Consider the following 27,091-nt stretch of genomic DNA (forward strand, 5'->3'; position numbering starts at 1 on the left):
TAGAGTCGGCGTCGTCTGACAGGAGACTGGAAGTGAGCTCCGGCAGCGGAGTGGGCTGCAGAATAGGCGCCGGGGAACGATGCGCCATCGGGGGAGACATGCTCCTCTTCCCCACAACAACGCCCCGAAGTGCTCTCCGGGGCGACGAAGTTATTTGATTTACTTTTATTTTTCTAAAATAACAGCAAGTACGTATCGTTCCGCGTGGCTAGGTGAAGCGCTATAGGACCGATCACGGTAGATGGATCGCCTGGAAGAGATGCCAGAATAGAGCTCTTGAAAGCACTAACTGTACACAAGGTTCATGAGATGTTCGAAGCGAAGTGATGGAGAACACTATATAAAGGCCACCCGCCAGGCCTTTTACAAAGGGTATTTCTCGGACATCCTATTAAAAATGTATATGTAGCAGGAGAGGGATACTGTGCTTCTAGTATAGCATTACAAGCACTGTAAGCCAAAATTTCCCCACTCCCCGCCCTACGTGTAGCCTTAACATCAGATCATTAATTATCACACTGACTTTTATTACATTCATGGGCACTTGAATAAGCAGAATCGGCCAGCTTTCGGGGGCCCCCAATCGTACTCAGGGTATCTAAATCAGATAGCCGCGTATTTATTTGAGCAGCCAACGTACACGCATACAAGCTTCGAGAGATTTTCCAGGCCGCGGTTCCGACAAGACGGTAAGCCCTACGCAGCCTCCTTCACCAATAGAACTACACGTGTCCCAACTTCTTCCTTGTCTGGTCCAGGGCAATGCTTGTATTAGGTAACAACATCTTCGAGAGTCTCTATCATCAGTGTTGGATAGTATCCACTCTATACTCGTTAGATTATGTCATTACGTCTGCAAACCCCGCGACTTACCAGCTCTGGCATGGACGGAAGCCAATTTTCCGATGGAGAAGAATTGAAGATATACCTTCAGCCGCTTCCCTTGACCCGTATCATAACGAATACATCCGAGTCACACTCAATACTGTACCGGGCAGCTTTTCTGATCAACATCTTCTTCAGCTTACTTCTCTGTTGGGTTTTGGCTTTAGAGCTTTCCGATCGACGCCGCTTCTTGAAGGGAGCGATCCGAGACATGAGGTCTCTATTCAGAAATTGATAAAAGTGGGAGCAAAGATTGTTGAACATGCAATGGGATTAGTGACCTGATTATATATGGTTTCTTGTTACGTCTGATGGGTCCCGGGGTCAAGGAAGTCTGACTGTTGATTCATTTCAACAGCGGGCCTTGATTCCCCTACTATAGCACGGTAGATACCTTTCACCTCTCTCATTGGTGACTGTGTCAGTGGGGACTTCAATTTTGTATTTTCAACCCATCTAAATCCAGCTGTGGTATATGATCCGGGTGAAATACTGCAAACCGCAATTTCGCACGGGAGCACAGAAGCCAAGAAATGGAGTTAAGTAGTTTTAGGCGGCAATGGACTCTGTGAATTATTTGACCACGGGCAAAGGAGGTTTCATATCCTGTAGATCTTGACGTACGAGATCAGCATACGTAAGGTACGGGAACGCTTCAGAGTAACCCGACACTTCACCACAGTAGTGTCAAGATCCAGCAGTGGATCCATGAGCAACAAGCTGTTCGCTCTTCCAAGTTATTGGCTTGTGATGTTTTCGATCGCACGTACATACTCTTGCTTCTCGTCCGAATACTCCGGGATTATGATCGGCGGTATCGATGTAATTCTGCGGCCGGACTTTGTCGTGCACCGCAATACGAACGGTTTATCCACATTGGTTAAAAACAGATTACTTTCACTACTCGCTACATACTAACACCGGTTACTTGAACTCTGAAATTCAAAATGAATTTTGCTTTACCTCCCGTATTTGACGGTCAATCTACAGTGTTTACTTTTCCCACGTGTCGGCTCTCATTCACCCATATGGGCCCCCCGTAGCAGCCATGGTCATGGCCAATATACCGCACTAGACTTATCTTTTAGCAATTTAGAACTTCCGGTATACTTTAATCACCTTGCCTCATACCAGCTGCCGCTGGTTTCCTACATAGGAACTTTGATCTATTATCGACAGATAGGGCACTGCTCCAATAGGGTTTCATTCTAAGCGAAGCTGGGGGGCCCGATCACGGGTTTTGACATTGCTGCTACACTCTTGCCCACTGTCACAATTGGAAAGTTCATATTTTCAACTTCCTCCTTCATATCGACACTATTAATCTAGTATGCCCACGTTGTTCATGACTACCCAGCCCTACTTCAGAGACGGACCTGAGCTTTACTAATGCTCTTTAAGGCATTATTATACTCTTTACGGCGCGGTTCACATAGGTCGCCTGTGTTACAGCTTCTTTTGCAATGCCGGTTTATGGTATTCTAAACAGAATTTGTCTCATAGGCGGATCACTTTTCTAATATATTAACATATGCTGGTTCTACGAGACATGTCAGATGTCATCGTCGGCTTTCAGGTGTGTACTGAAGTCTTGTTGAGTGGCACTGTACTTATATAAGAAGAACTCCCCTAGTTCTAGTAAAGTAGGATATAAGAGCTTATCAGAAGACAGTCTGGCAAAGGTAAACTTAATCTTTATATTAATAATCAATGCTAAGTAGTTTTAGTTGGCAGGGAGTCTGATTGAGATCCTGACAAAAGCATAAATACTAAGCTCTGCCCAGCTTGCCGATATACTTCAAAGGACTCACAGGATCAATGCTATTCAGTCATGGGCCGTAAGCAGAGGCGGTAAAGTGATTACATGCAGCCATCCCACGGGCGCAGGTGGGGACCTAACTCCCTGAGCCTCCTTACTATGCATGCTTCCGTTACTGAGGTTCTTAGAATAACCTGCTAATAGGTATTTATATAGACAACGACATTCCTGCCCTTACAAAGGAGAGTATCACGATCACAGGAGACCAGCTGACATCTCACGGAGATGCCCTTCCACGGAACAGAGCCCATCCAGATCGAATCGAGCCTCGCATTGACAATGCGGAAGGCCCGGGCGACTCTACCAGACAAAAGAAGAAGAGGAGGAGGAGGAGGAGGAGAGAAAAGAATAAAGATATTCAGGTCGCCAGCCACCCCTTTGATAGTCCAAACGCCAGGTGAGGGTTCCGAGGGGCCGGTCAACCATGGTACTCTGTTATATCTGATCCCAGATCGTACTATCGGCCTGTTGCGAAAGGCTTGCAGGGCTCCGGAAGACGGTTAATGGCTTAGAACAGCTAATTTTGAGTAAGTTTTGAGGCTCAGTGCATGTCTAATTGACCCTGCACCATGTACTGTTTTGGAGCCATTGTTGGTTTCCTGGAATTTAAATGTTTTCTAAGGCCTCCATGCATTGGGACTGCTATTAGAGTGGATGGGTGTTGAAGCCGCAGCTGCTTATGCTGTTATGCTCAAAAATAACATGATTCCAGATGCAGTGGGCCGGCGAGCCGCGCGGATGCTGCTGGTCCTGAATTATGAAGAAATGTGCCAATTCCCAGAGTGCTACTATCCATGATCCTGATGAGCAGCAGAGCAAAAGAAGGCATATATAATGAATTGTATTTTTCATACATGTGTTCTAGAGGATCCTTCCAAGAGTAACTGTGACTTGATATATAATTATCTCAGACAAGGTAGATGGTTGTGGGTTATTACTAGTATAGTTGGTCTGGGCTTCGCGCTGATATGTAGCGAGGAATTGATGTCTACCATATAGGTTCTGTAACTAGTTGATATGGTTCCACGCTAAACTGACATTAATTGCAGCAGAAACGTGAGTATAACTAATAATGGGGTCAATGCCCTTGCCACACACGCCTTCTACGCACGACCGGGAATGGTAGCCTTGCTTCATTCTCTGGAAACAGCGGTGGCAGATCTGATGTCCGGGAAAATACCCAGAAGCCTATGTGAGAACATTACAAATGAGCCTGGCATATTAGGTCAATTCAATTTGTCCCGAATGAACGAAATCGATCGAGTTCATCTGGCCTTGCAACATGACACAGGGAACTGGGAGCCGATTGATTTGGAAGCCGCCATCCACGATGTGAAGAAGAGGCTATTGCCAAACATCCTCGGGACACATCTTGCGGTAAAACATGACCCCCCGAGCGATGATCCGTCGTCTTTGAAGCAAACTACATCCAGAGGTGAAGCAGCCAATGTTCAGTGGCTGTCAGCTCTTGGTGATCGGACAATATTGGACCCTGGCATCGATGATAACCTCAACTATACCACTATGCCGGTAAACCACTTCCAGAACGACGATATAGCCCCGTTCACTGGCCCTTGACAATGGAAAATAAAATAGCGTATAATTCTGATATTGACCTATACTCGGTTGATGGGATAATCCTTCGGATTGGAAGAGATGATACTCATGTCGAAAGTGCGACTACGGATACAACTCCCGAGATCCACATAGCTAATGGAGCCCTATTTTGGTTACCCTCATCTTACTTCTGCTATTATTTAATCTTGGTCCGATTTGGCTATTCTGTTCCAATGTGGCCCGTTGTTTCCCCTCACTGACCCGTTGAGACTATGATCGAATAAAACCACTTGGTAGCGAATAATGCCAAACGACATGACCGGCGAGGAAGGTGTGGGAGATGTAGTAGCACGCGGAGAATTGTGTAGATACTTGAGATGAAAGAAGGAAAGGAAACAGAGCCAGATCGTCAGTGTCCGACGTCATGTATCTTCCTACCGATGGAATGCTCTCACAGCGATACCTCATGCCCGTGCCTGTGGTTCCCGCACTACACAATCTACCCCAAAGGCCTTTAACCCAGTAGTCTTCGCTTCCAGCGCCTTCAGCGCCTTCAGCGCCTTCAGCACCTTGGCCGCCCGCTGCTAGTAGGCCTTGCGTTCCTCGTTCGGCTCCGTTCCCACGCAGCCGTCGATATACCGCCGCCACCCTGCCTCAGACCCCGATTTCAGCTCTTTATGCACGCCCGTTGAGCACTGGGGCATGAGAAGCCACGCTTCGGAGCCAAAGACGTATTTCCCATCCGCGAGCAACAGATTAAACATCTTGACAGAATTATGCCCGATCTGGAAGAGCTGGTTTGGCCGGGATCGATGCGCCACATTTCATGTTGAACGCGGGGGACTGCATATTACGGGCTACACTGAGATTAACGTTGCGAGTGACAAGGGAACAGAGCCAGGACGTACTGCCTTACCTTGGCACGCCGGGGGAATGATTCTCGTTGTATCTAAAGTCGACGCTTTCAAAGGAGATGGGCCCGATCACAGCGGCATGTTCCGCGGGTGAGATGATCTTGTAAGTCTAGAAAGCCTCGGCAATGCTGACTGCAACCTGGTTAGACGTTGTGCACTCGTCCAAGCGGTCAGTGTCGAGTTTTGAAAGTTGGTCTTTCTTTCATTAAGCCCCTGATGGATTGAATCTTTCTTCTCGTTTCGGAAATGCGCATACAGGACATCCGTGCGAGGGAGCCCGCAAAGGCATTGGGGGCAAACGAGATCTAGTGGAAGATTATGCACTTCTTAGAAGAGTATCCAACGACGGAAAGAAAGTGCGTTCAGAAGGAAAGAAATGCAATTCTTTTTCGGCATCCTAGCTCCTCACCCAGTGAAACCACGTCATGTTCCTCCCGCTCACGATCGGAGCCATCATGAGGGTTCAAGAACCCGTACGGCAGCCTACAAGACACTCGTCAACAAAGATATAAATGCTAAACCCTTGCATGATCCAGTGACCTTCCAGCTGGCATAATGTGGCATACCTGCTGAGGGACAATGGTGGGCGGATATACTTGGTGTCGACTTCTAGTGTTCTCTCTGTAGTGTTCGACCACAAAGTTAACCTCAAAACGGTGGGAGTTTGGAGAGATGTCTTCGACAGCCATGGACATTCTGACGGATTGGCGGTAGCAGGTGAGAAATTTTTCCATAACCCATTGCTTCCTCGAAGTTCTTTTCGCCAGCCCTGCGTGCATTTCCGTCTCCCATTGTTCCTTTGCAGTTCTCTTCCCCGGCCGTGCAAGTGCATCTTCTCCTTGCTTCCGGAAGTGGTCGTTTAAAGGGTGGTCGGCGAAAGCTTTTAAGACATATGGGGTAGACAAAATCAATGGACGAGACTTGGCTGATCTTCTTCAGTGTCTCTACCTTCCTTTGCAGGCTAGCCATTGTGTGCGGAAGGAATGGTAATGTTCGACCACAAAGTCAACCGCAGAACAGTCTTGGGCTGGAGTGTCAAATGGTTGAAAAACCCTTGGGGAGCTTCTGATCTTCTAGACTGTTTGAAACAAAGAATTGAAACTCAATGAAACAGATTCAGATCACCCAGCACCACTTACCCTTGAATTTCATTACTCTGCATCAGGCTTTTTGATTGGGCCCTCGCTTTGCCCTCAGACTAAAGAAGAGAGCGACCCTTGACAAGAATGCAAATTCATCTCCGCCCTTTGCTGTGGACGAATGAGATGGCATTGTGTCGGGTGGGTGATTTCCCTGTCTCGCTGAACCGGGTCTAATGAGTAGATATTCCTCGGCAACGGTGACCGGCAGCTCAATTAAGGTTTGTTGGAGCTTTCTTAGTGCCAGCTCTACCACTGAGGTTTTCTTGCTCGCTATTCAGGGGCATGAGCCCCGTAGTGGGTTTTTCTTGTTTGATTCTCGCATATTCCCCGTTCTGAGGCGTTGACACAGGTCTTGTATGATTGCGCTGTTTGTGGTCCTGGAAACACTGCCCTGGGAATAGGAGTGAGGAAATTAGACACGCCATTCTGGATTACTCTACGGATGGAAGGGTCAATTTTCCGTCTTCAGGTGGGAAACCGCGGAATGTCTCCATGCAATCTGGCCGACCAGAAACAGCAGCCATGGTAAGCAGAGGGTAACGGTGGGCAACATACTGGCTGGTACCATGTACTCAAGATGGAATAATTCAGTCATTTAGAACTTGTCCGTTGAAGAACATAGAAAGTTGTCGCTGTGTTTTACCTTGGTGGAAACTGCCATCTAGAGGGCCAGGCGGTTGTACTCGCAGCAATGGAATTGCCCGACTCTGCACTCTCTAGGTTTCATCTCATACTATCATGAGTAGTCATGCTGCTTTCAGTTATGATAGTCCGTGCTGTTACAGCACCTATGTTATCAACTTCTACATGCCTCACCTGCGTTGGTTCTAATTCGGGTCATATTCATGATTTTGATAGTGAAGTTCATGCGTAGCTGGCTCGGTCAGATAAGAGAATGTTGCGTTGACTGTTGATGATTGATGGATTTTTAACCACACAAGACGCGAGCCCAGTCAACCTGACCTGCTGCAGCACTGAATTAGGTTAGCTCAGCTAGATGGCCGGGCGTTTGAGGAAAGCTCTCGTTGGAAGCCTTCGTGCTCCGAATCACCGTCAATTGTTGACCTCGGCTATATCAACGAGATTGATGCGCGGGTTTTCCATGGAGGTAATAATCAACCTCCCAAACTCTCCTCATCTCAAGTGACTTGGCAAAGTATAATGTTCAGTCGGAGGATGTGTCCATTCAACTGGGTGATGGCAGTGCACAATAGGCCCTTGAAGAGTGTCCGTGTGAAGAGTGCCCGTCTGGTAGCTGGGTGAAAGACCTCGCACCAACAAGGTACTCTACCCAGGTTCTGTGCAAGGCAGAGCCCGGTTGGGTCAGAAAAAGGTAGGTATATGGTTCGAACAAGGTGCAAATTCCTAAAGATGACCAGCCAGGGCTGTGTTTGACTGAAACCACGGCTTTCCTACTGGTACGCGAATGGTCAAGTTAAGAGACAAAGTTGCCCCTTCGTTTCGACGAATTCTTAGTGGGCACCGAATCTGGAACACCCCGATTCTATACCTTCATTTGGCCAGCATCATAATACGGCCTCAAGATTGGTAGGACGTATAGACGACCATCTGTTTCTCATTCAAAATGTGGTGGAAGCCTTTTGAGATGCCGGATCGCGGTCTATCAAGACCCGGAACCGGGGATCTGGATGTCCTGCAGACCAAGGGAAAGGACAGGTGGAGCCGGTGGAAAAGTGGTGAAAAAGTTCGCGGGGTGGGCATTTCAGGTATTGTATTGAACCATCTTTTTTGGAACGGGTATGTGCCATGAGAAGTTGCGGAACATTGATATCTGTAAAATTGCCCGGCTAGTATAGTATTTCTAATCAGGTATAGAGCATCACGCTTGGTATTAAAATGTGTGGTGTATAAACTTACCTTCATAGACCCATCAACGGCAGCCAGCTTTTGTGTGACAGTGTCCTGTCTTCTAACCATTCTCTCTCTCAAAGCACTGTAAGAGATTATTATAGATGTGACTTTCTATTTCCTATGCTTCCCTAGCCCTCTTACTGGAGTAAGAAGGCTGACCGGGTTTGACGCTGAGTTAATATCTCCAGGCCCAGTGAGGATAAGGTAATGTTGGGACAGGAGATATTTTAATAGTACACCCGAGTCTTTCTTACAGATACTAGTTTGCTTAAGTGGAAGTTGCAGCAAGCCTGTATACCCACTAAATGATAACAAGTGCCTGTTTTGACTTGTTGCCACGAGCTACGGTTTAGGAGGTGCTTCTGCAGGTAAGCGACCAATTTTTATAGATCTTTGGTTCTTTTTAAAGATTGGGCAGGATGCATCCTCCGCGATTCCGGCCGGGAACATATTCTGGTTCTTCTCCTGAGATTGGCCTACGGAATTCTTACTGCACAGCTTCTTCTCCACTGCTTCTAAAACGGCATGCACATGTTCTCTTCTGTAATCTGTGTATACCAGTCCGGACCTCTTCTTCCGTTGTCCAGGCGAATACGTGTGTTCGTCGGGATCTGATGCAATATGCCATTGAGTTATGAGTCCAGACACCCGCCCGAAGTAGGCAGAAAGTTTCGATTTTTCGGGTTCAGAGACGCCGACTTTAGAAGGACATCCAATTCAGAGTCGCCTCACTGCCTTCAGCTCGGCTCCGTCGTTTGACGGGAAGCGGGTGAGTGATATCGGATAAATGCAGGCCAGTATTTCTTCTAATGATCATGCATGATAGGTTGTGTCTCCCTTTCCGTGCGTGCACCTCAACTACGGTTCCAGTATGCAGACTTGCTATTATTTGAAGCTTGTTTGAGAAGGATATGGGCTGATTGTTTGCTCCATTGTTGTGCGCTCTGCCCTGGGACATGATCACGGCACTCATCCAGATGCTATGGGGATGGCCGTTGCACACAAGTAATCTGGTGAGCCAGGGAAACAAAATGATGATACGTTTTGCTCGTACGATGTCCAAGTGGGACTGCGGTTGTGGTTTGCTTGAGAAGCCAAAAACATCGCTGACCGCTCCTATAGGACGATTTCTGTACTGCCAAAGGTAATTCTAAACCTCTGCTGCACGGTACCGATAAGGTGGAACATCCTCTGCGAATATAGCCGATAGATGGACGATATAATCGGACGTCTACTCCGCTCAAGTTGGCAAGGGATGGGGCGAAACTGTTCCCCTGCGTCCAGAATGTTGTAATTCAAAGGAAGCTTGATTATTATTATTCAGAGGGAAACATGAGGCTATATATACAACGAGAAGATCAACTTGATTGGAAATCAAGTTGATTCTTCGTATACATACTTCGGGATTAATTCCGATGGTTCGGCTTGGTTCCTGATCTGCACCAGCCTCATATCACAACACAGAACACCCAGGACGTCCCTGGTGGCGGCTGCGTGAAGGACGTGCGATTTGTCCCTAGACAGCCATAGCCGAAGTCAGTTTCCATGTCAATGCGCCCTGGGCATAGGAGAGCGTTATCCAGCTGGTTGATGGCATTGGTGGTCATGACCAAGATGTGGCCTCCCCGTGCAGTTACGTCATGAATACTGTTAAGCAAAGCAGACAGAGCAGCCCCATTAAAGGATAGATTTAACTGTCCGCTTCTATTTCACTGTTCTGATCACCTTCGGAAGTCCCGTGGATATTATCAGGAACGTGATACCGACGTGCCTATGATAAAGTGACTCAAACACAGTGGCCAGACTATGTTTCTCAAGGCTTACTGCCAATGGCCTTTATCATGAGCAACGGGTAGGCGTTAGTCCCCACTTGATATTCATCCACTGATGAGAGATGCCCCACACTACTCAGGACCCCAAGCAATAGCATGGAATGAATTGGCTGCCAAGTGTAACAGCGAGCCAAATCTACAGCAAGAAGGCACCCTCACGGTGTAAAATAGATAAAGAATTACAGACTTTTCTTTACTTGTTAATAAGATTCAATGGGTAATGACTGTATGGCATTGAACCCTCAAAGGCTGGATTATACAGTAGCGCCATTACGCAAAATCAGCAGTCAATGAGAGAGATAAGCCAACTTACTGTATTTGGAAAGCGTATATACTTACTTACTAATTTCTTGGTTATATAATTTCATCTTAGTAAGATAATACAATAGAAGCATCTTCTACAGTACCTATATAAACAGATTATGAGTATCGGGAGTGATGTAACTGAAATAATTGACTCTACTAGTTAAAGATTAGAAGAGGTATTGAATTTTTCTAACTACTATTACAGTAAATTTAGGTATCATTGAACCAGCGCATTTTGCGGGGTTAACTGAGCCTAAACTGATATATATTACTGCCTGAGGCACCGATGGACTCCGGCCGAAGGGGTGAGTAAACTAGTGAATAACCTGACATACAATTCTCTTCTAACTTTATTTCCCATACCGGATAGAGCCTCCTCCGCTGTTGAGTTGCTTTTGCTCAATTATGGCCGAGCAACTCTTTCGAAATGGGATGGAGGAAACAATAACCGAATTATAATATCAGATTAAAGAATAACAAAAGCTACAAGAAGCAGCAGAGCGCTGTGAGGAGGAAGAGAGACAGATATAAGAAAATGAGAGACAAGCACAAGAAGCAGCAGAGTACTGTAAGGAGGAGGAGAGACAGGCGCGAGAAAACGAGAGGCAAGCACGAGAAGCAGCAGAGCGCCGTGAGGAGGAAGAGAGACAGGCGCGAGAAGATACTAAATATTAAATACAATCTAACCCCCTGTTTTGCCTTCTTAATTACTACTATAATTCTCTCTCAAAAATAATCTGAGTTGAAGCAGATGCTATCCTTACTACTCAGGGTGACACAGCCAACCTAGTGAACTAATTCTATCTTAAGTACATTATTCCTTAGCATGCCTTCCCCCAACTACAGGAACAGATCTGGGATAAATTTGACTGTAATAATATCTTTATTATACGCCTACTATTCTCCTCTGATACCCAAATTAATTATATTGTCACGAATATCCAGAATAGATTAATCTATTCAGAAGCGTCTCTTCGGAATTTTAAGCAAGACACGGTGGACAACTTTATTAAAAAGATTATTAAGATTTTATAAGATAATGAATTCCTTTGAGATGAGTTTGGAATCCAAGGCTGAGTTATTTTCTATGATCACGCAAACCCGTCAGAAACTTCGCTCGAGAACAGCCTAAAGTAAATGAATCTTGAGGACGCGCGGACACCCCAATGACCGGCGAACATGAGGCATGGAAGAGGCCGAGGACGAGGAAGAGAAGCCGCGTGGAGATAAATGAGGGATAGCACTGCGCGACGATGTAATCAGCATGCCGACCAGTTCTGCGTGTACCTTGTGGCGGATGAATGGCAAATACCTGTGTATGCAGTGGAGTTCAAAGCGCCACACAAAGTGACCATCCCCGAACTGGTGGCGGGTCTACACCTGATAGATCTGGATTGTGATGTCATTGACCAAGAGGGTGACATGTTTGAGTTTTATGCCATCCGCCTGGTCGCGGCCGTGGTCACTCAGATATTCTCATACATGATTGATAGTGGCGTTCGATACGGCTACATCTGCACCGGGGAGGTATTCGTGTTCCTTCATATCCCAAAGGATGATCCCACCATTATTCAATATTTCTTGTGTATCCCGAATCAGGATGCGCAGGCGGATGTGCAGGCGGACGATGAAGTGCGCCTCCACCGGACTGCCATCGGCCAGGTGCTTGCGTTCACGCTTCAAGCGCTGGCCGTCGAACCTCCGACTCAGAGATGGCACGATGTGGCACACAACCAGCTAATGACCTGGAAGGTCAAATATCTTGATATGTTGAGAGAAATCCCTGAGACTCTTTATAAAGACCTGCCGGTGTCTAATTATTAGCTCTCTCACTGGAAACCAGATCGGAAAATACACAACACACGCGCTCGCGCTCGCGCGTGTTGTCAACCGGGCGTATCGACACCGAAGTATTCGTCCACTGAAGGCAGCGGCAGTGATTAAGAATTGTATTTGCTATCCGCCGCAGCCGTGTCCCGCATCTGATCGAGCCGCGGCCAAGGCAACTACCATTAATCAACCCGGGAAGGTGAAAGGACACGAGCCGGCTGAGACTATAAACAGACCTCTCGGCAAGACAAACCTTCTACGTGACCATATTGCACCATGGCCTGCATCCGCGGCTTGGCTAACTGAGAACCACTGGATAAGAATTGTTCTAACTAGAAACTTCATGGTGGTCCAAGACACTCTATCAGACCACAGGAATTTATATATCAGCTTTATTATTAACTGGCCCGAGATTGGGAGCTTGGATTTGAACAGTTATATATATATAGTCAGATAGAATATCTTATCAAAGCTACTCTTCTTTCCCGCGGATACACAGTGATCATGAAAATAATAACTGTAGAGAAGCAGTATTACCTTTAAATAAAAATAGATAATTATTACCAGCTCCGGAACTTGCAGGGATAATATATCTCTGTCTGTCTCAGGGACTTTAGGCCTTGTGTTGTATATTAGTATTATAGCAGGTTAATGGTGTAAATAATAATCTTGAGCTAGTCTGGAATACAGCTTCAATATATTATTTATAATGGGAATTCCTGTTTCTTTTACTAAGAGCATGACAGAGCTCTGACTGTGTTCCAGTCACATAGGGTTATCTACTATAACAGTAAGTAGTATAATATACTGTGGAATAACTTGAGTAGCTGCTTAGTTATTATTAACTTAGAGAATATGAAATGGTTGAAGCATGTTATAGCTCTTGAATCTATCTCTATAAATACGTGGTGAACTCATTATATCAGAGTAATGAAATATAAACCCGGCTTGGAAAGGGTGGATATTCTGTAATATAGCAGTATCTTAAACTTATAACAGTATATTTAGAAATGTTGTAAAGTATACTGCTATAAGATGTCATGGCTTTAACTTATACTGAGTATTAAATATACATTTTGCAACATGAATCCTATATATTACAAGAGCGCGACTGCACAGCAGGCTTGGATAGTAGAATTATTTATATAATCTTTCCAGGCTTTACAGCTAGAGATATATTCTATTAATTATTTCCTGTTGACCGGACTTCTTCAAAAATCTTTATTTGATTTCACAGCTAGCTCAAGTACTTAAAGTTTACTTGGTTAGTATCCGCCTCAGTAAGAGCATGTGCGATGGCCATGATATTTTTAACTTAGCTTAAGTTAGTAAGTAAGAGATGAACAGCAGTACTTTAATATCCACCCCGCGTCTATTTAGAGCCAAAGACCACAATTATCAAAGATTATTGCTTACCATAACAGGTCCTTGCGTCATACATGTCCCGGATAGAAATGTTGACTAGAGATCTCTGTGAACTGAATTGTTGAATTCTCATAGTCAATAGTTAAATGGGTCCGGGCGAGAATTACATCTCTAAATTAGATACCCCAATTTAATATCAAGAAAATGCCTCCTACTATTGCAGCTTCCAGAAGAAAATGGTCACAAGGGGATTTTAAGTATTATAATAAAATATATATTATTTTATAAATATAGCAATCTCATCCAAGCAAAGCATACCACTAAAATATTTATTAATTTTAAATACTGCTTCAAGCTGTTGCTCAAGCGTATTCAAATTATTGTGGTCAACTTAGTGTTTCCATCAATTACGTTGTCGAACAGTACTGTCAGTATCAGACCCAGGGTGGTTTTCGCCAATAACAAGAGTAAGATCTTGATTTCTGGAGGGAACTATAAGCAGTTGAATGATTTAAGTATTCAATAAACAGGCGGAGTTGCCGATATAAGATTATATAGTCTTGGTTATTCATATTCTCCGCATATTGGTTGAGCTCTGCGAGAAACGAAGGATGATATATTATTTAATATAAAGATATTCCAGCCTCCAGCGGGACTACTAAATAAAGGCTTTCTGGAGGGCCTGGTATACTATCCTTATCTTCGCCTCTCCTGATAGTATCAAACTGTGCAATGGAAATCATCTTCCGGTAAGTGACTTCCATGATCGAATCCATGCTTCAGGCGTAGGCGATTATTGACAATGTTAGCAGGTACGTTAGCCAAGGTCCCGCATATAGGAAGTACTTGCTGACAGACTACTTCTCTAGTTTGCGAACTATTCGAGGCGGAATATCTACTGGCCAGGTTCTTTAACTCTGGATCACGTCGCCCAAGCGATAGCATCTGCATACAGCATGCAGAATCTGTGTCCGAAAGAGGCCGAGTGAGAGCGTGCTCGGGCTGTTAAAGCTCAACCATGGTCCTTGTGAACACGTACTGAAGCTGACATTGGTTTCAATAACATTTCCGCTATCCATTCCAGGATACACTTCTTTTCACGGACCTCGATGTCAAATTCGAGAGTAGCCAATTCGTCGTCTTTGTTAATCCATCCGGCTGCAGAAAGACAACTATGATATCTTACTAGAGAGATTCTACAACCCTTACCAACCGATAGTCCTTATCAACGAAACCACGACTCTTCGAAAGAACCATCCGCAACAATATAACCCTCGGACTCGGTAATTTTGAGTTTACCGAGATCAATCCGATTCAAGCGTGTGAGGACGCAGAGATTCACGATCCCATCACCTCCCTCCCGAATGGATATTCCACCTACTGGGTATCGAGGCTCAAACATTTCTGAGTGGAAGACAACAACAATGCCCCTGCACTACACAGGCGTTACTACGCAGACCATTCCTCTGCTTGATGAAGCGACATCGAATCTTCACTCGTAGTTCCAAAAGGCGGTACAAGCAGTACACAGGCGCTTGGCAGCGAAAAGATGTATGACGATTGTGGCATTCACGCATAAACTGCTACTATACCGAGAGCGGACACGGCATTTGTCTTTGGTGTAAGCCAGAGCAGACATGGGTTCAGGCCGTGGAGCAGGAAAGTCATCGGGAATTGCTATGGACGACGAGATGTATTGGCAGACGGTGAGTGTATTGACTTGATTTTTAGGCATTGTGGTTTACTGATTGATTTCCAGTGTCAGGACAATGCGCTCGATCGATAATTGTACACTACGTGATTCCACTCCGTATAGGTGTCAGTGTGTTTAGAGAATCTATTAGAAGTTGCTTCATCATACATACATACAATATCATGGATTGATAGGCAGATAAATGAACCACCATTCTCATCTACGCTCTCTCATTGTACTCCGGACGAGCCTTAGAGGCATACAGCACGTCTCATTAGTCCATCTGCTATCTAAAGCCAATCTCCTCTACTTCCCACAATTCCTAGCCAACTGCGCACAGTTTTTTCTTTTTGAAACACCACGAAACTCAGTGCTACTTGCTCGTTTTTTGCTGCTGCTAAAGTCTCGTCTTCTCACTAGCTCTGCGCCATTAGGGCCGGGGACGGATATTCCCCATATACCTATATAGGTCACCAGCATCAAGAACGGGAAAGAGGAGGCGAAAAGAGCCCCAAGATAGCCCATACCCTTCGATCCATTTTATTCCTGCTTGATCACCCTCGACTGTGAGACAGACCGGGTTTGTTGCAATGGCTCCATTATCATCGGCAGAACCGATAAAAGAGAGACTTTTCGCCGGCGCTCATGTTGTGATCGCGGAGGCACAATCCCAGAGGTGCTCCTGGTAATCCCCCTTCTTTGCCTTAAGCACTGGTCGGTGATTCTCCGCCGGTTATTCCGGCCACGAGCTTGCTGGGGCGCTCGCTGTTGTTGTTCCTCGTTCTGGCTCTCTTTTTCCTGCTTTATGGCTGGACGCTGCTGTTCCTGGTGCTGAAACCTTTCCGAAACGTCATTTGTTTGCGTCGATTGCGATCCACCATTGCTCGGTGTTGGCTGAATTGCTTGGTTCTGGTCTTCCTGATAGTGATTCTGAGGGGACGCTCGAATGTGGTTGGACTGTGACGATTCCGACGCCCTATGATGCGGCACTCGCTGACTGACTTGATTCTGTTCTCCTTCATTGTGAGCCTGACGCGCCCGCGGCACGTGTACCACATGGTCTGTTTGCGCCACGTCAGACACCCTATCATGCTGCACTGACTGAATAGCTGGTTTTCGCTGTTGGGAGACCGCTTGGCTCTGTCCAGAGTGATTGGAGTTCGCGCCCTGTGTTCCGCCGACGACATTTGGGCCACGACCTGGGATTGCCATTGCTCCAGACTTTACGCGTTACAGTAGAGCTCGTTGCTGATGGCACATAAGACCAGCCATTCGTCGCATTTCCGCTTGCAATAATGCTTCCTGCTGTTTTCCAGTCGCTGGGGAAAGCTGCTGTTGGGCGATTGCATTTTGAACAGCTATAGCTTGTCGTGGTGCCAAGGCTTGTTGTGACGTCCAAGGCCGCTGCGGCTCTAAAGCTTGCTGTTGTGGTAGCTGGCAAGGGTAGCCCCCCTGCGGCCGGAACTGCACGGTTAAAGACTGCGCTGGATGCGCAAGGTCAAATAGTCTTTGACATCTGGGACAAGCAGCCAGCTGGCCTCCGGGGACTTGAGGCAGAAGAGGAAAGTATTGACACCCGGGGCAAATGTATGCCGGGCGGTTGCTAGGCACTCGAGGATTGGCATACATTTCGCAGAAATTCAATGGAATGAAGAATGATTGCTAGAGAATCGATCTGAAATGATGGAGTAGTGATAGGACGGTTGGGACGACGCCTTTTATTTATAAGTGGTGTGGTCGTTCAATTGACTTGCATGCATTTGGAAGGTGGATACGATGCTTTCTCTAAAGTATTGAATTTGCTGAACGGACGCTTTGATCGGCCTATGATAGCCTGCTTAGTGGAGTCAGTGGAGTGGCTAAATTGAGCTGTTCCAAATGGCTTACCTGTTGCTAGAACTGACCCACCCTAATAGCATTTGAAGTCTGTTCAGCACATCTGCTCAAGAAGAGCAGTTTGAATCTACCAGCTAGTTTAGAATTTCGATATGAGCTGGAGCTGCCATTTTCGGCCGCAAATTATTCCATAACAGGCCGCTCAAGCCCATCCGCTGACTCAATCGGTGTGCGTATAAATGGTTAACGTAATTAACAGTTGAACGGCCCGTACGTTTGTGCGCCCCATCTCGTAGAATGCGTGAGATCCTTCTCAGAAACTGTCCTTGCACAAGTGTGTTTGACAACATTCAAGTCGTGTTCCAAGAGTTCTGGACCTCGTTCATGTTGCCATAGACGCCAAGACGAGTGCGTCATCCAAACATACTCGGATCATCTTTGATAATAGGCGTAAAACTCCACGATCTACCAGCCGTAAGTATGAAAAAGAGAAAAATGACTCTATAGCTCCATAGATCTTCCCTATTCCCGTCCTTGTTTCTCTACGCCCTGCTGACGGGCTCGATATCGCCTCCGTAAGTCCGTACAACCCTGTGTTTACCATGATTTGGTAGTGGGTAAGGCGTTTCCCGCTCACTGATTAGACGATCTTTCCACACCCACTTGGCTACCTCGATCTAGAGGCGCCGTTCGTGCAGGGCTCTGGGACACGAATCAGATATGGCACACCTGACCTGCATTTGACCCGATTGCTACTTTCAACCCTTGTTCTTCCGACCTCCAGGACATTGCCATGGTGGCCCAGAGTTGCCAAGAACAATACACTGTTTCTGGGTCAGTCAACGCAGTCTATAATGATGAAGATTTTCAAGCTAAATCATGGACCGGTCAGCAATCACTCACATCAGCCAAGGTCTGGCTGTCCTCAAATGATAGGTGGGTCAGAGTTTTCTGCCTCAGCATGTTATGTCCGACCCACCAAAAAGACTACAAGCTGTGATTATTCTCGGCAATTCTTTATGTTTGCTAGCATCAAAATTCATATGCCACCCGAGACTCTGCACTCCATTTGACCATGAATACTTGAGCCAGGCGAATACACCTAATTATGTTGAAAGTACTAGCTCAAAACTACCCAGTTCAGCAGGCAGTGTGAGCTCTTCGAGGAACACCAATACCGAGCTGTCAATGTCTTTTACGGTCTCTACGTTTCTGGATGATCTTGTACCGAGGTCCGAGTCCGTGCCTGATGTCAGCCAAGGGGGAATTGCTGCTGCGCCGAGCTGGGCAGATAGAACTCGATACACCTCGAGCGAATTGATCGTGTCTCCAGGTCCCACCAACTTTATGGAATCCATAGTAATATAATCGTCGGACCAAAGACTGAAGGCATTCCGTCCCAAATCTGTCAAGCAACTCGGCAGGTAGATCATTCTCCGCGAGAATTGAGAAAGAATGACCATCCTGCGACCAGCACATCACATCGTTGAATTCTGGATCGTCGAGCACACTTGTTCTCCGTTAGAGGCAAATGTACAATGGGTATTCCAGATGAGGCTTACTCGCTAAGGCATTGAACAAAGGGCCCGGTATGTGAGGCAGGCTTTTGAAGGTCAGCCTCTCGGCCTACCGGTTCAATCCCGCTGAATCCCTCGCTCTCAGCAGAAGTCAGATTTGGTGCTTCCTGCGGGCCATCAGCAATCGGCTTCAGCTGAGCGGCTTGCTCAACCCCGTGCATCGTTCGAGCTACGAGCAACGGGGCTCCATTGTCTTGGGCAGAAGCTGAATCCCCAGTTGTCTCCTGAACCAGGGCCTCCAGGGTACTACCCTGGTCCATACCTCCTGTGCTCATGTAGACACAGCCTGGTCCTGCCCTCTGCCCATCGCGTGCTTGATCCTCGAGAAGTCGGGCAACAATGCTATGGCGACGGCCCAGCTTCCGATCTAGTGCGGATGTCGCGTCCAAAACTGTACCTAAAGGTTAGATATGGTAGATTGTCTGCTTCAGGACGTCTCTGACCTCTTCTTAATTTCTGCTCGATATTAGAGAGCTCCTCTCGCGTCTTCTCAATCGCCCCCAATTCCTTTTGACAATCATCACTTCCTGGCCATGGAGAAAGGAATCGCCATGGTCGGCCAGATCTTATTAATTGATAGTCAATTTCCGGAAGATCCACGTGTGAATCGCCTATCACCAGCTTGGCTGAACCATCATATGCGGGGCCTGCAGCCAGTACGAGTGCAGCCCAGGTGATTCGGGGTCCATCGACAACCACTGGTTCATTTGTCGTGAAGAGAGTCTCTAGACTTCTGCTCACCGCGTGCAATATAGCGTTTCCCCACGACCAAGAGCAATACTAGAACCAGTATTGAGCATGGAATGATATTCTTCCAGCATATTTGAGAATTCGTTTAAGGGGCTATCAGCGACTATCAGCGACTTCAAGAGAGCGTAACTCCTCTTTGCCTTGAGGGTCTGCAAAGTTAATCGCTTCACCGACCTGCAGAATTCGCTTAACGGTCTGTATAGATCCGTGGCTGGTAGATGTGGCTTCCCAATCCATGTTTGCACTTTTTTGTGCTCTTGAGAATATACTATGTGAGGCGAGGCGAGGTATTCCGCGACAAATGCACTTTCGGCAAACGCTGACGGAGTTTGGACAAGTCAGAAGCTGACCAAGATCGCTCTAGTTGACTGCTTACGTAAACAGGCGCGGCAAGTAACTAGTTAGTGAACGTTTTCAGCCACCGAGCCGCGCCCATTCCATCGGAATATCTTCTGAGCTTTCTTTCCATTAAAACCAACGCCATTATATTTAATCAAACAAAGTATCTGAAAAGATAGATACTTACTAGGGCAGTCTCGAATTGTATATCCCACTATCCCATGGCCACTGCAGCGTTGCGGAGCTCGTCGACGAGGCTATTGAGCAGTTACAATAAATTCCGAGTCTGTTGTCGGTTCTGTTTCCGATACGGTATCACTCATCCGATATTATACTGTGGACGCGTTGAAGCATATGTGTAGATGTATACATGGTTATGATTTTAAGTTACAGGATCTGCGCGCGCTTGGGCCGCTGTTCTACACTCAGAAGTCGGTATAAACCAGGAATGCCGTCCAGGATTGACGATCCTTCAATTTCCTCAAAACCTTGGCTCCTGCTCATTTTTTCACGGCCGGCTCTAAGGACCTGCTAAACTGTCATTTTAATTTGTTCAATTTAAAGAGAGGATAACTCTCACCTCCTTGAGGGATCTCACCCAGACCGTGATGCTGGCAATTTCGTTCCGGGCCCTTGTTTCCTGGATCTCTCTGATGATGCTGTTTACACGGCTCGCCAACATGCGATCGAATTGACGTAACGCCGCGGAATTGGTGCGAATCTCTCTCAATAGTATTGATTCGAGAAAAGCTCAACGACGAGTTGTAGTGTAGCGACCGGCCGAGATATTGCGCAAATCGGTAGCGCTGGACATCGCTGCGAAGGTTTTTCTCGCGTTCAAGCCATTCTCGGTAAAGATCATCCCAGCCCACGACAGCTGCGTTCATCATGGCTTCCAGACATGATAAATTTTCCATCCCATGAATTTGGGCGATCGCTTCGCTGTGTTACCTGAATCCAAACTTCACCGAAAGTATGAGCCAGTTTTTCGCCGCGTCGCTAAATTGATTTTCTTTGAAGTTTTATCGCCATCTCTTTGGTTGTGCCTTTCACGTAAGACATCAAACAGTTTAAGGGCAGTTCTGGACGTTGAAGACAATATCTTCGAAATCAGCAACGCCGACACTCTTAAGTGCAGCTAGTTCAAGAGAACCGCCTGCTTCAACACAGTGGTGCCAAGTCTGGCAGTCTCTTTGCGTAAACAGCTTCCCACAAATTATGGTAGAAACGTCGTAATGGAGACAAGCGCGATTATTACTCTTCTTCTTGTTCTTGTTAGGGTTCATTATCATTTTCAGGAAGTCTTCCGAAGAAAACAAAATCGGCACGCTTCTTTAAACAGTCGCGATGACATTGTACGATTGGCACCTATTGCTTCATTTTTGTAAGCCCAGCGCCCAGTTAGATATCGGGTTTACAATTGAAATGCTCAGGGAGCGCGCTTAGATGAGAAACAACTAATGAGGTTCAATACATATAACGAGTTCCATGAGGTCCACCCGATCATAACTTGTAGTGCCCCACCCGGGTTATCTCGGATCAGTAGTATTACTCCCGACTGTTAAAACCAATCGTAGTCGTTCAAGATGGGCAATTACTCTCAGAGACAGGTTACTTGATTATCGTAACCTATGAACGAGGCGCGTGCTCGTAATGGTTGAGAATCAATCCAGTGGAGTAGTGTGCTTGCAATCATTCGCGGTATTTTCGTTACAAACAAATCCGTACAGATGCAGGAGGTACTATTTGGTATGTGGTCAATTATGCGAACAAGATGGTATAACATGCCGCTACTGTACAAGGAGGGCCTCCGTTGTCGAGGAGCTCACGAGACCCAGGTCAGCGAGACAAAGGAAGATCACCCAGCCGAACAATGACACCTGACTCGTCCACAGCAACGTCTCACATGAAACCTCGATGCTATCTAGAAGGTCACGCTCGTTCTCGCGTCACGGTGATCTGGGGCGCGATAGTCATTCTGGGCGCTTGAATGCGCATTCCCGTTGGGCGTCGGTCTCTTCTTGCCTGTTTTGACAATAAGGCGTGGTTCTAATTGAAACTGTCTGATACCAACCTCAAGGATACAAGGTTCAGTGGTACTTCACAATCCGAATTTGCCCCAATGAGTCCAACGGGGGGCATTGTCCATTTTGAAGGTCTGGAACGTGAGAAGCTTCCAAAGGTGAATTTCGGTCAATTCCTATTCCAGTACAGTATCCGGGAAATGACGTCTTGGGCAATGAACCGACTCGACAGCGGTGAGGCACTGGGCAGAGGTGCTGTAGAAACCGGGTACTCGACACGCTGATGGACCAGTGGTGCTGTCCTACGAGTCGCGCGCATCTGTCACTCTACCCATGTCCATGCCGATCTTTTTTCCCTAGTCGGCCCCGTCTTTGATTGAGGACCTGACGTCTTGGGGCCGATACCATGCGAGGGCATGGTCATTTCGGGACGTAGAGTCGGGTTTTGCTCTTCGTATATGGTCACCATGTGGCCCTGGACATTTAGGAGGGAGCACACGCAGAGATGACCGGATACCGCACCTGGCACTTTGACGACTCCTGAAGTTCCTCTGCACCACATGATGGTCCTGGACTTGAATCTGGCGAGGCTGGATGCTAGTGCTACACAGTTGGTCTTGCCAGGCGACTGGAGCGCTTGGAGATATAAGGCCGGCGTCTCCTAGTCTTGTTCATTCCAGGACCAGGCTTCCTGTCCTCACTCACTGGGATGTGTAAGCGCAACAGTGTGCACCTTCACAGGAATGGCGGGCCTGTGTCGTACGATCTTCTCGGAGATATCCCCTGACAGGAGTGGTGGGCCTGTTTAGTATTATTCTCCTTCGGAGATATCCCCTGACAGGAGTGGTGGGCCTGTTTAGTATTATTCTCTTCGGAGATATCCTCTGATAGGAGTGGTGGGCCTGTTTAGTATCATTCTCCTCCGGAGATATCCCCTGACAGGAGTGGTGGGCTTGTTGAGTATCAATCTCTCCGGAGATATCTTCTTTATAGCCATGGGCTCCATGTCATATCACCTGTGCCCTGGACCGTTCCCAGATGAACAGGTTTGTTTGTTCTTGGGACCCTGTTCTGAGATACTTCAGCTATGGGCAGCTATCTCTACGCAGTGCTGGGGACTAGTACTTGCCAGAGTATATTTACTTGTTATGATGCAAGGAAGCCAAGATCTGCTCGCGCCATGCTGTCGGTTCTTTCCAGCATTGGTGTAACATCGTGCATCACAGGCGGAATAGAGGCCCGTATGGAACAGAGGTCTGTATCTGTCAATGCCTGCTGCCAGTCATGTACAATAGTTAGCTTAGATTTTGTGGTATAATGTATACAGTAATTACTCGGAATCAATTCCATCTGTATAGTAGTATATCCTGATCCTGAATAATAATATAGACGACGTCGCGAGTCCTGGGTAACTTCCTCCGGTTCATTTTGGACAAGCAGTCTGCGAGTCGGTGTATGTCTGGCAAATAGATTGCTTGTTACATACTGTACTCTAAGTTCAGATATGTTTGAATGCTTTCAGATGGTCCGCTCGACAGATATCAACCTTGGTGACAGGTCGTGCATAACAGAACCTCGTAGATTGCCCGTCTTGTCACTGTATAAGGCAGAGATCTTGTAATAATGAGGCAGCCTAGCCACACCTGGACAAACCCATAATCTGGGAATCCGGGAGCCCGATATTTCAGAAACGGGCAAATCATCTGATAAGACTACTGTTCTGGCTCTCGTGATAAGCCATATAATAGTGACCAGTGGGGTTGTGTTTGTGTGCAGCTGAAGACCCAGAATGCCCCGCTTATAGCTGGAGATTAATTTATAATACATATAATGCCCTATCATGTCAACATCTTTTCACTGCATATCAAGATCTGAATTCCCTAATCCTGCGTTAGCTTTGGCGCAGCATGAATCAGCTCCATGCTCAAGAGAAATTAACCGGGCTGAATATGATTATATATTTCTAATAATATGATGGTAATCCTTTTTAAAATGCCTAGCCATGTCTTATAAGACCACCCAGTGGAGGAGCTACATGACCTGCAAACCAGGGGTGGGGGGATTAAACAAAGAATTGCTAAAAAATAATAAAAAAAAAAGGGAAACAGTGAGATGTTTTACTGAGTAGACATGATTAAGTGAAGTTAGTATACTATTATCTTTAGATATGTGAGTGTGCCACGGGGATCTGCTGGAGTATTAATCTGTTTAGAAAATACAAATTTACCCAGATAAGCATGTCTCTTCACCACTCTCTGGTCCAGCCCTCTGGTTGATTATTATTACCTTGGGCTAGTAATATTTGCTGGAGCTCAGGAAGGACCGAATTTAGTCCTTTTCAGGAAGTTATTTCAGGAATTCAACTGGATGCCCGCCTGGGAAATCCAAATACTCACCAAATAAATATTTTTATCCTCAGGTTTCGACCTCTGGACTTAGGGTGTAAAGCAAGAACTATTGGCTTCTATATATACTATTAGCCTATTACCATAGGCTACTACAAAAGTAAGTTTTGTCGGTTGTGATTGATGGTTATGCGCATCAATAGTTTTGTGTACGTGAACGGTCATATATACCTACATACAGGATATATACAAATACTACCAACTCAAGAGCATTGAGTAGAATCGACCTTTTTGACCGGCCAGGAGACATGTAGGAATCAACAGAACCGCCAATTCTAGATGTAACCGTGCTACTCCATGAGATGAGTAAATGGTATAGTAGAGGGGAGAAATGGGTTGCAGCATGAAGACTTGGAAGAGTAGAGGCACATGCCGCGTACTAAGAACGCCGTAACGCCCAATTTCTGCTGCTCTCTGTGCTCGATAAATTGTACCGACCAAACACAATGACATACTGGGTCCCAACTTCCTCAGCCAACATATCACCCTGCGCTACAGGGCAGCGTGGAGGGGGTTCTCACAGTAGGAAGATAAGCAATCTGCAGGAACCTTGCCGCAGACGGATAAAGGTTGTTTGGCTCGCCCTACAGCTAATAGGAAGGGCACCATGCGCGGCAGGCTGCCCCACCATTCGGAACAATTATCGCGGAGAGCTAATTTGCGGCCGCGTGTCTTGACTCGACTTGGGTTACTGCCTCGTGCGACCGGAGACGTGGTATATTAACTGCCACAGCAGATCGATTTTGGAGGGTGCATTCAACGACCGCGACGGTATTCCATTGTCTTTCTCATTGCCTGCAATAAAGAAGATTGTCAATACATCGGACTGCTTTAACCACTGTATGGGGTATGCTCTTACCGGAGTGATCCCGCAGACCTTTATGAACCCAATGTGTCTTAAACCCGCGACGGTGCGCACATTTAGCTAGGGACTGGACGGTTGATTTCGGACCCTGAATCAACTGTGCGGTCTGACCGTGGTTCTGCGGAAGGGCGACATATGTAGAGGTTAATAACCTTATCATCCGTATTCTTAGAGGGCTTGGATTGTCTGAACAATGCTCAGAAAAAGTGGGGGTGCTGATTGAGATAGGACTAGACTGAGTTTTATATCAGCCACAGCCCTATCTCCTGGAGATCCGACGTCTGAGCCGCGATGGTATCTTGCATATTGGATAGCAGTGCTGTCTTATGTCTTTCTCCAGAAGCTGGTATTTGGTCCACAGAGATTCTTTTATTCTGGGTTTATACTTGATTGAATATTTCCGAGCCCTCTCCGGCCAGGTTAGATGGAGATAGTATACTACCCATGATGGATAGTCCTGTTCCTTGCTGGGAGTCCAGGCCCGGTAGTGTCTCTTGGACATGGGGAGCGAAAGTGAAATTATAAAATATAATATAAATAGAAGAGCTGCGCATGCAGAGACCGGCATAAAAGACAAGATCCAGATACAGTATATATATTGCCTGCCATGCAGAAGACATCCAGCATTGCGGGGCCACAAGTAAGAGGAGGGGAGACTAGAAAATACTTAAATATGGAGGATTCATTGCCCTGGGATTATTCCCTGGTAAATTCTATTGCACTGATGTAATAATCCCCTGTAACTTAACCACATCACTCACCGGTCAACATGCCCCGTTACCCAGGGTTGTCCGAGTTCCACAGGTCAATGCTACTTTGTGTGATAGTGTCAATGAGGGAAGGGAGCCTTTAACCACAGGCCAGGTAGGTCAGTTTCAGAGACCACAGAAATGAACTCTGGTATAGATCAAAGTGAATAAGATTAACTTAGACATTTGACTGTTCTGGGTAAGCAAATACCCCATGGCGCTTGGACCTGTAGTAAAGCAGGTTGTCACAGACCTCAACCATTACTGTGTCCTACTTGGTCAACTATGGTGACACCGAGCCGTTGTGGGAAAAAGAACCAATGGGTGATTATCCCTAACCTGCTTTGGCTGACCTTGTTGCTTAAAACCCACCTGCCAAAGCCAACGGCGTTCCATTTCCTCTTGCCAGGCCAGACATTTCAATTTCTCCGGCTAATTCTCCCTTCAGCACGGTACATGCGCAGTTGTTTCTCTACGACTTCTGTTGTCATCGGGAAATGCCAAAGTCAGAGCCGCGGGCGGGCATCCGCGCAAGCACCCGGAAGACTGAGAGTCGCAGTACTGCTTCCGACCCACGATCCATCCAAAGACGGGAGCCTGTAATGCGTTCTCCCCAGCAGCCTCTGCGGTCCTGTCGACGCCCATCCACGGTAAGCCTTCACGTACGGTTGCTGGTCCCGGATCGTTCTGCTGACTCCATGCACCCACCAGCTAGCACAGGTACCTGGCTCTGGTCCTCGAGACCCTCCTTCTGCCCCATCATTGGAGAACCACGAGGCATGTTTAGCTACTATTAAAATCCTGAAGTGGGAAATTAAAGTATTGGAGAAGGATAAGGAGATCCTGTCAGAGTGCCTTTGAAGTAATAAAAGTGAGAAGCAGAAACTGGTGAATAATCAGTATTAATAAAGATAATAGCTTTCTGAGTGACAGGAAACTTAACAATTGGTACTTGAAATACAGTATACTGTCACGGATTAGCACCAGCGACTTTAGAGTCCTGCTGGTTTACTAGAAAATGCGGATCCTGCCGCCTTGAGAACTGCTCTACCGGCAATGACAGCGGCGCCGGATATGTAGACTATACAGGAGGATGGAGAGGTTCCATTTAATAATAACCATGATATTATACCCGGCTCTGATGACTTTACGCAGCTTCTTTAATTCTAATTTATCTGCTGTAGTAATCGATATTCTTTCTGGGGCGAATGCGCACACGTATACTGATCAATGATGGCGGTGCCTATCGTGGCAAGCAATGCATATTGACGCTCGCTGGAAGCGGCTTAGGAACATCTGATGTATAAAATTGCTTCCTGGATGTGCAGATG

General features: G+C 46.5%; 16 protein-coding genes across 16 annotated transcripts; 6 read left to right on the forward strand and 10 right to left on the reverse strand.

The window, feature by feature from the left end:
* Nucleotides 1–930: 930 nt before the first annotated feature.
* On the reverse strand, nucleotides 931–1,098 carry BO88DRAFT_344783 (uncharacterized protein; the record flags this gene model as incomplete). The annotated part of the gene is made up of 1 exon (XM_025703251.1): nucleotides 931–1,098. One exon carries the CDS (start codon nucleotides 1,096–1,098, stop codon nucleotides 931–933), a length of 168 nt encoding a protein of 55 aa, XP_025560874.1.
* Nucleotides 1,099–3,949: 2,851 nt separating this feature from the next.
* BO88DRAFT_455557 (uncharacterized protein) lies at nucleotides 3,950–4,282 on the forward strand (the record flags this gene model as incomplete). The annotated part of the gene is made up of 1 exon (XM_025710874.1): nucleotides 3,950–4,282. The coding sequence occupies one exon, from the start codon at nucleotides 3,950–3,952 to the stop codon at nucleotides 4,280–4,282; it is 333 nt and encodes a 110-aa protein (XP_025560875.1).
* Nucleotides 4,283–8,114: 3,832 nt separating this feature from the next.
* On the reverse strand, nucleotides 8,115–8,279 carry BO88DRAFT_313029 (uncharacterized protein; the record flags this gene model as incomplete). The annotated part of the gene is made up of 1 exon (XM_025702452.1): nucleotides 8,115–8,279. A coding segment is annotated over one exon (165 nt), but the record flags the coding sequence as incomplete, so codon positions are not given.
* A 727-nt stretch (nucleotides 8,280–9,006) lies between these two features.
* Nucleotides 9,007–9,339, reverse strand: BO88DRAFT_466330 (uncharacterized protein; the record flags this gene model as incomplete). Its single annotated transcript, XM_025711470.1, has 1 exon — nucleotides 9,007–9,339. A coding segment is annotated over one exon (333 nt), but the record flags the coding sequence as incomplete, so codon positions are not given.
* Nucleotides 9,340–9,637: 298 nt separating this feature from the next.
* On the reverse strand, nucleotides 9,638–9,883 carry BO88DRAFT_344858 (uncharacterized protein; the record flags this gene model as incomplete). Its single annotated transcript, XM_025703259.1, has 1 exon — nucleotides 9,638–9,883. A coding segment is annotated over one exon (246 nt), but the record flags the coding sequence as incomplete, so codon positions are not given.
* A 1,674-nt stretch (nucleotides 9,884–11,557) lies between these two features.
* BO88DRAFT_436804 (uncharacterized protein) lies at nucleotides 11,558–12,366 on the forward strand (the record flags this gene model as incomplete). Its single annotated transcript, XM_025709584.1, has 1 exon — nucleotides 11,558–12,366. One exon carries the CDS (start codon nucleotides 11,558–11,560, stop codon nucleotides 12,149–12,151), a length of 594 nt encoding a protein of 197 aa, XP_025560879.1. The 3' UTR covers nucleotides 12,152–12,366.
* Nucleotides 12,367–13,853: 1,487 nt separating this feature from the next.
* On the forward strand, nucleotides 13,854–14,048 carry BO88DRAFT_344870 (uncharacterized protein; the record flags this gene model as incomplete). Its single annotated transcript, XM_025703264.1, has 1 exon — nucleotides 13,854–14,048. A coding segment is annotated over one exon (195 nt), but the record flags the coding sequence as incomplete, so codon positions are not given.
* Nucleotides 14,049–14,744: 696 nt separating this feature from the next.
* On the forward strand, nucleotides 14,745–14,930 carry BO88DRAFT_344738 (uncharacterized protein; the record flags this gene model as incomplete). Its single annotated transcript, XM_025703246.1, has 1 exon — nucleotides 14,745–14,930. A coding segment is annotated over one exon (186 nt), but the record flags the coding sequence as incomplete, so codon positions are not given.
* Nucleotides 14,931–15,455: 525 nt separating this feature from the next.
* BO88DRAFT_406341 (uncharacterized protein) lies at nucleotides 15,456–15,786 on the reverse strand. The gene has a single exon (XM_025707127.1). The coding sequence runs from the start codon at nucleotides 15,738–15,740 to the stop codon at nucleotides 15,522–15,524; it is 219 nt and encodes a 72-aa protein (XP_025560882.1). The 5' UTR covers nucleotides 15,741–15,786; the 3' UTR covers nucleotides 15,456–15,521.
* BO88DRAFT_489430 (uncharacterized protein) lies at nucleotides 15,756–16,759 on the reverse strand (the record flags this gene model as incomplete). Its single annotated transcript, XM_025712701.1, has 1 exon — nucleotides 15,756–16,759. Exon 1 carries the CDS (start codon nucleotides 16,425–16,427, stop codon nucleotides 15,756–15,758), a length of 672 nt encoding a protein of 223 aa, XP_025560883.1. The 5' UTR covers nucleotides 16,428–16,759.
* A 1,398-nt stretch (nucleotides 16,760–18,157) lies between these two features.
* On the reverse strand, nucleotides 18,158–19,615 carry BO88DRAFT_436806 (uncharacterized protein; the record flags this gene model as incomplete). The annotated part of the gene is made up of 5 exons (XM_025709585.1): nucleotides 18,158–18,515; nucleotides 18,614–19,019; nucleotides 19,072–19,326; nucleotides 19,395–19,527; nucleotides 19,553–19,615. The coding sequence occupies 5 exons, from the start codon at nucleotides 19,613–19,615 to the stop codon at nucleotides 18,158–18,160; spliced, it is 1,215 nt and encodes a 404-aa protein (XP_025560884.1).
* A 599-nt stretch (nucleotides 19,616–20,214) lies between these two features.
* On the reverse strand, nucleotides 20,215–21,009 carry BO88DRAFT_445140 (uncharacterized protein; the record flags this gene model as incomplete). Its single annotated transcript, XM_025710181.1, has 5 exons — nucleotides 20,215–20,442; nucleotides 20,474–20,659; nucleotides 20,681–20,729; nucleotides 20,771–20,842; nucleotides 20,976–21,009. 5 exons carry the CDS (start codon nucleotides 21,007–21,009, stop codon nucleotides 20,271–20,273), a joined length of 513 nt encoding a protein of 170 aa, XP_025560885.1. The 3' UTR covers nucleotides 20,215–20,270.
* Nucleotides 21,010–22,063: 1,054 nt separating this feature from the next.
* BO88DRAFT_344711 (uncharacterized protein) lies at nucleotides 22,064–22,402 on the reverse strand (the record flags this gene model as incomplete). The annotated part of the gene is made up of 1 exon (XM_025703244.1): nucleotides 22,064–22,402. A coding segment is annotated over one exon (339 nt), but the record flags the coding sequence as incomplete, so codon positions are not given.
* A 31-nt stretch (nucleotides 22,403–22,433) lies between these two features.
* Nucleotides 22,434–23,065, forward strand: BO88DRAFT_406342 (uncharacterized protein). The gene has a single exon (XM_025707128.1). It carries the CDS (start codon nucleotides 22,829–22,831, stop codon nucleotides 23,057–23,059), a length of 231 nt encoding a protein of 76 aa, XP_025560887.1. The 5' UTR covers nucleotides 22,434–22,828; the 3' UTR covers nucleotides 23,060–23,065.
* Nucleotides 23,066–24,834: 1,769 nt separating this feature from the next.
* BO88DRAFT_427262 (uncharacterized protein) lies at nucleotides 24,835–25,513 on the reverse strand (the record flags this gene model as incomplete). The annotated part of the gene is made up of 3 exons (XM_025708986.1): nucleotides 24,835–24,998; nucleotides 25,024–25,197; nucleotides 25,291–25,513. The coding sequence occupies 3 exons, from the start codon at nucleotides 25,511–25,513 to the stop codon at nucleotides 24,835–24,837; spliced, it is 561 nt and encodes a 186-aa protein (XP_025560888.1).
* Nucleotides 25,514–26,257: 744 nt separating this feature from the next.
* BO88DRAFT_455562 (uncharacterized protein) lies at nucleotides 26,258–26,621 on the forward strand (the record flags this gene model as incomplete). The annotated part of the gene is made up of 2 exons (XM_025710875.1): nucleotides 26,258–26,410; nucleotides 26,472–26,621. 2 exons carry the CDS (start codon nucleotides 26,258–26,260, stop codon nucleotides 26,619–26,621), a joined length of 303 nt encoding a protein of 100 aa, XP_025560889.1.
* Nucleotides 26,622–27,091: the final 470 nt, after the last annotated feature.

Source organism: Aspergillus vadensis, assembly GCF_003184925.1.
Source record: "Aspergillus vadensis CBS 113365 unplaced genomic scaffold BO88scaffold_18, whole genome shotgun sequence".
NCBI lineage: Eukaryota > Fungi > Ascomycota > Eurotiomycetes > Eurotiales > Aspergillaceae > Aspergillus > Aspergillus vadensis.

What these genes read in the sequence shown, in the direction of transcription:
- BO88DRAFT_406341 (XM_025707127.1), bottom strand. Translation starts at nt 15,740, where the DNA reads ATGGGCTATCTTGGGGCTCTTTTCGCCTCCTCTTTCCCGTTCTTGATG.
- BO88DRAFT_406342 (XM_025707128.1), top strand. Translation starts at nt 22,829, where the DNA reads ATGGGCAGCTATCTCTACGCAGTGCTGGGGACTAGTACTTGCCAGAGT.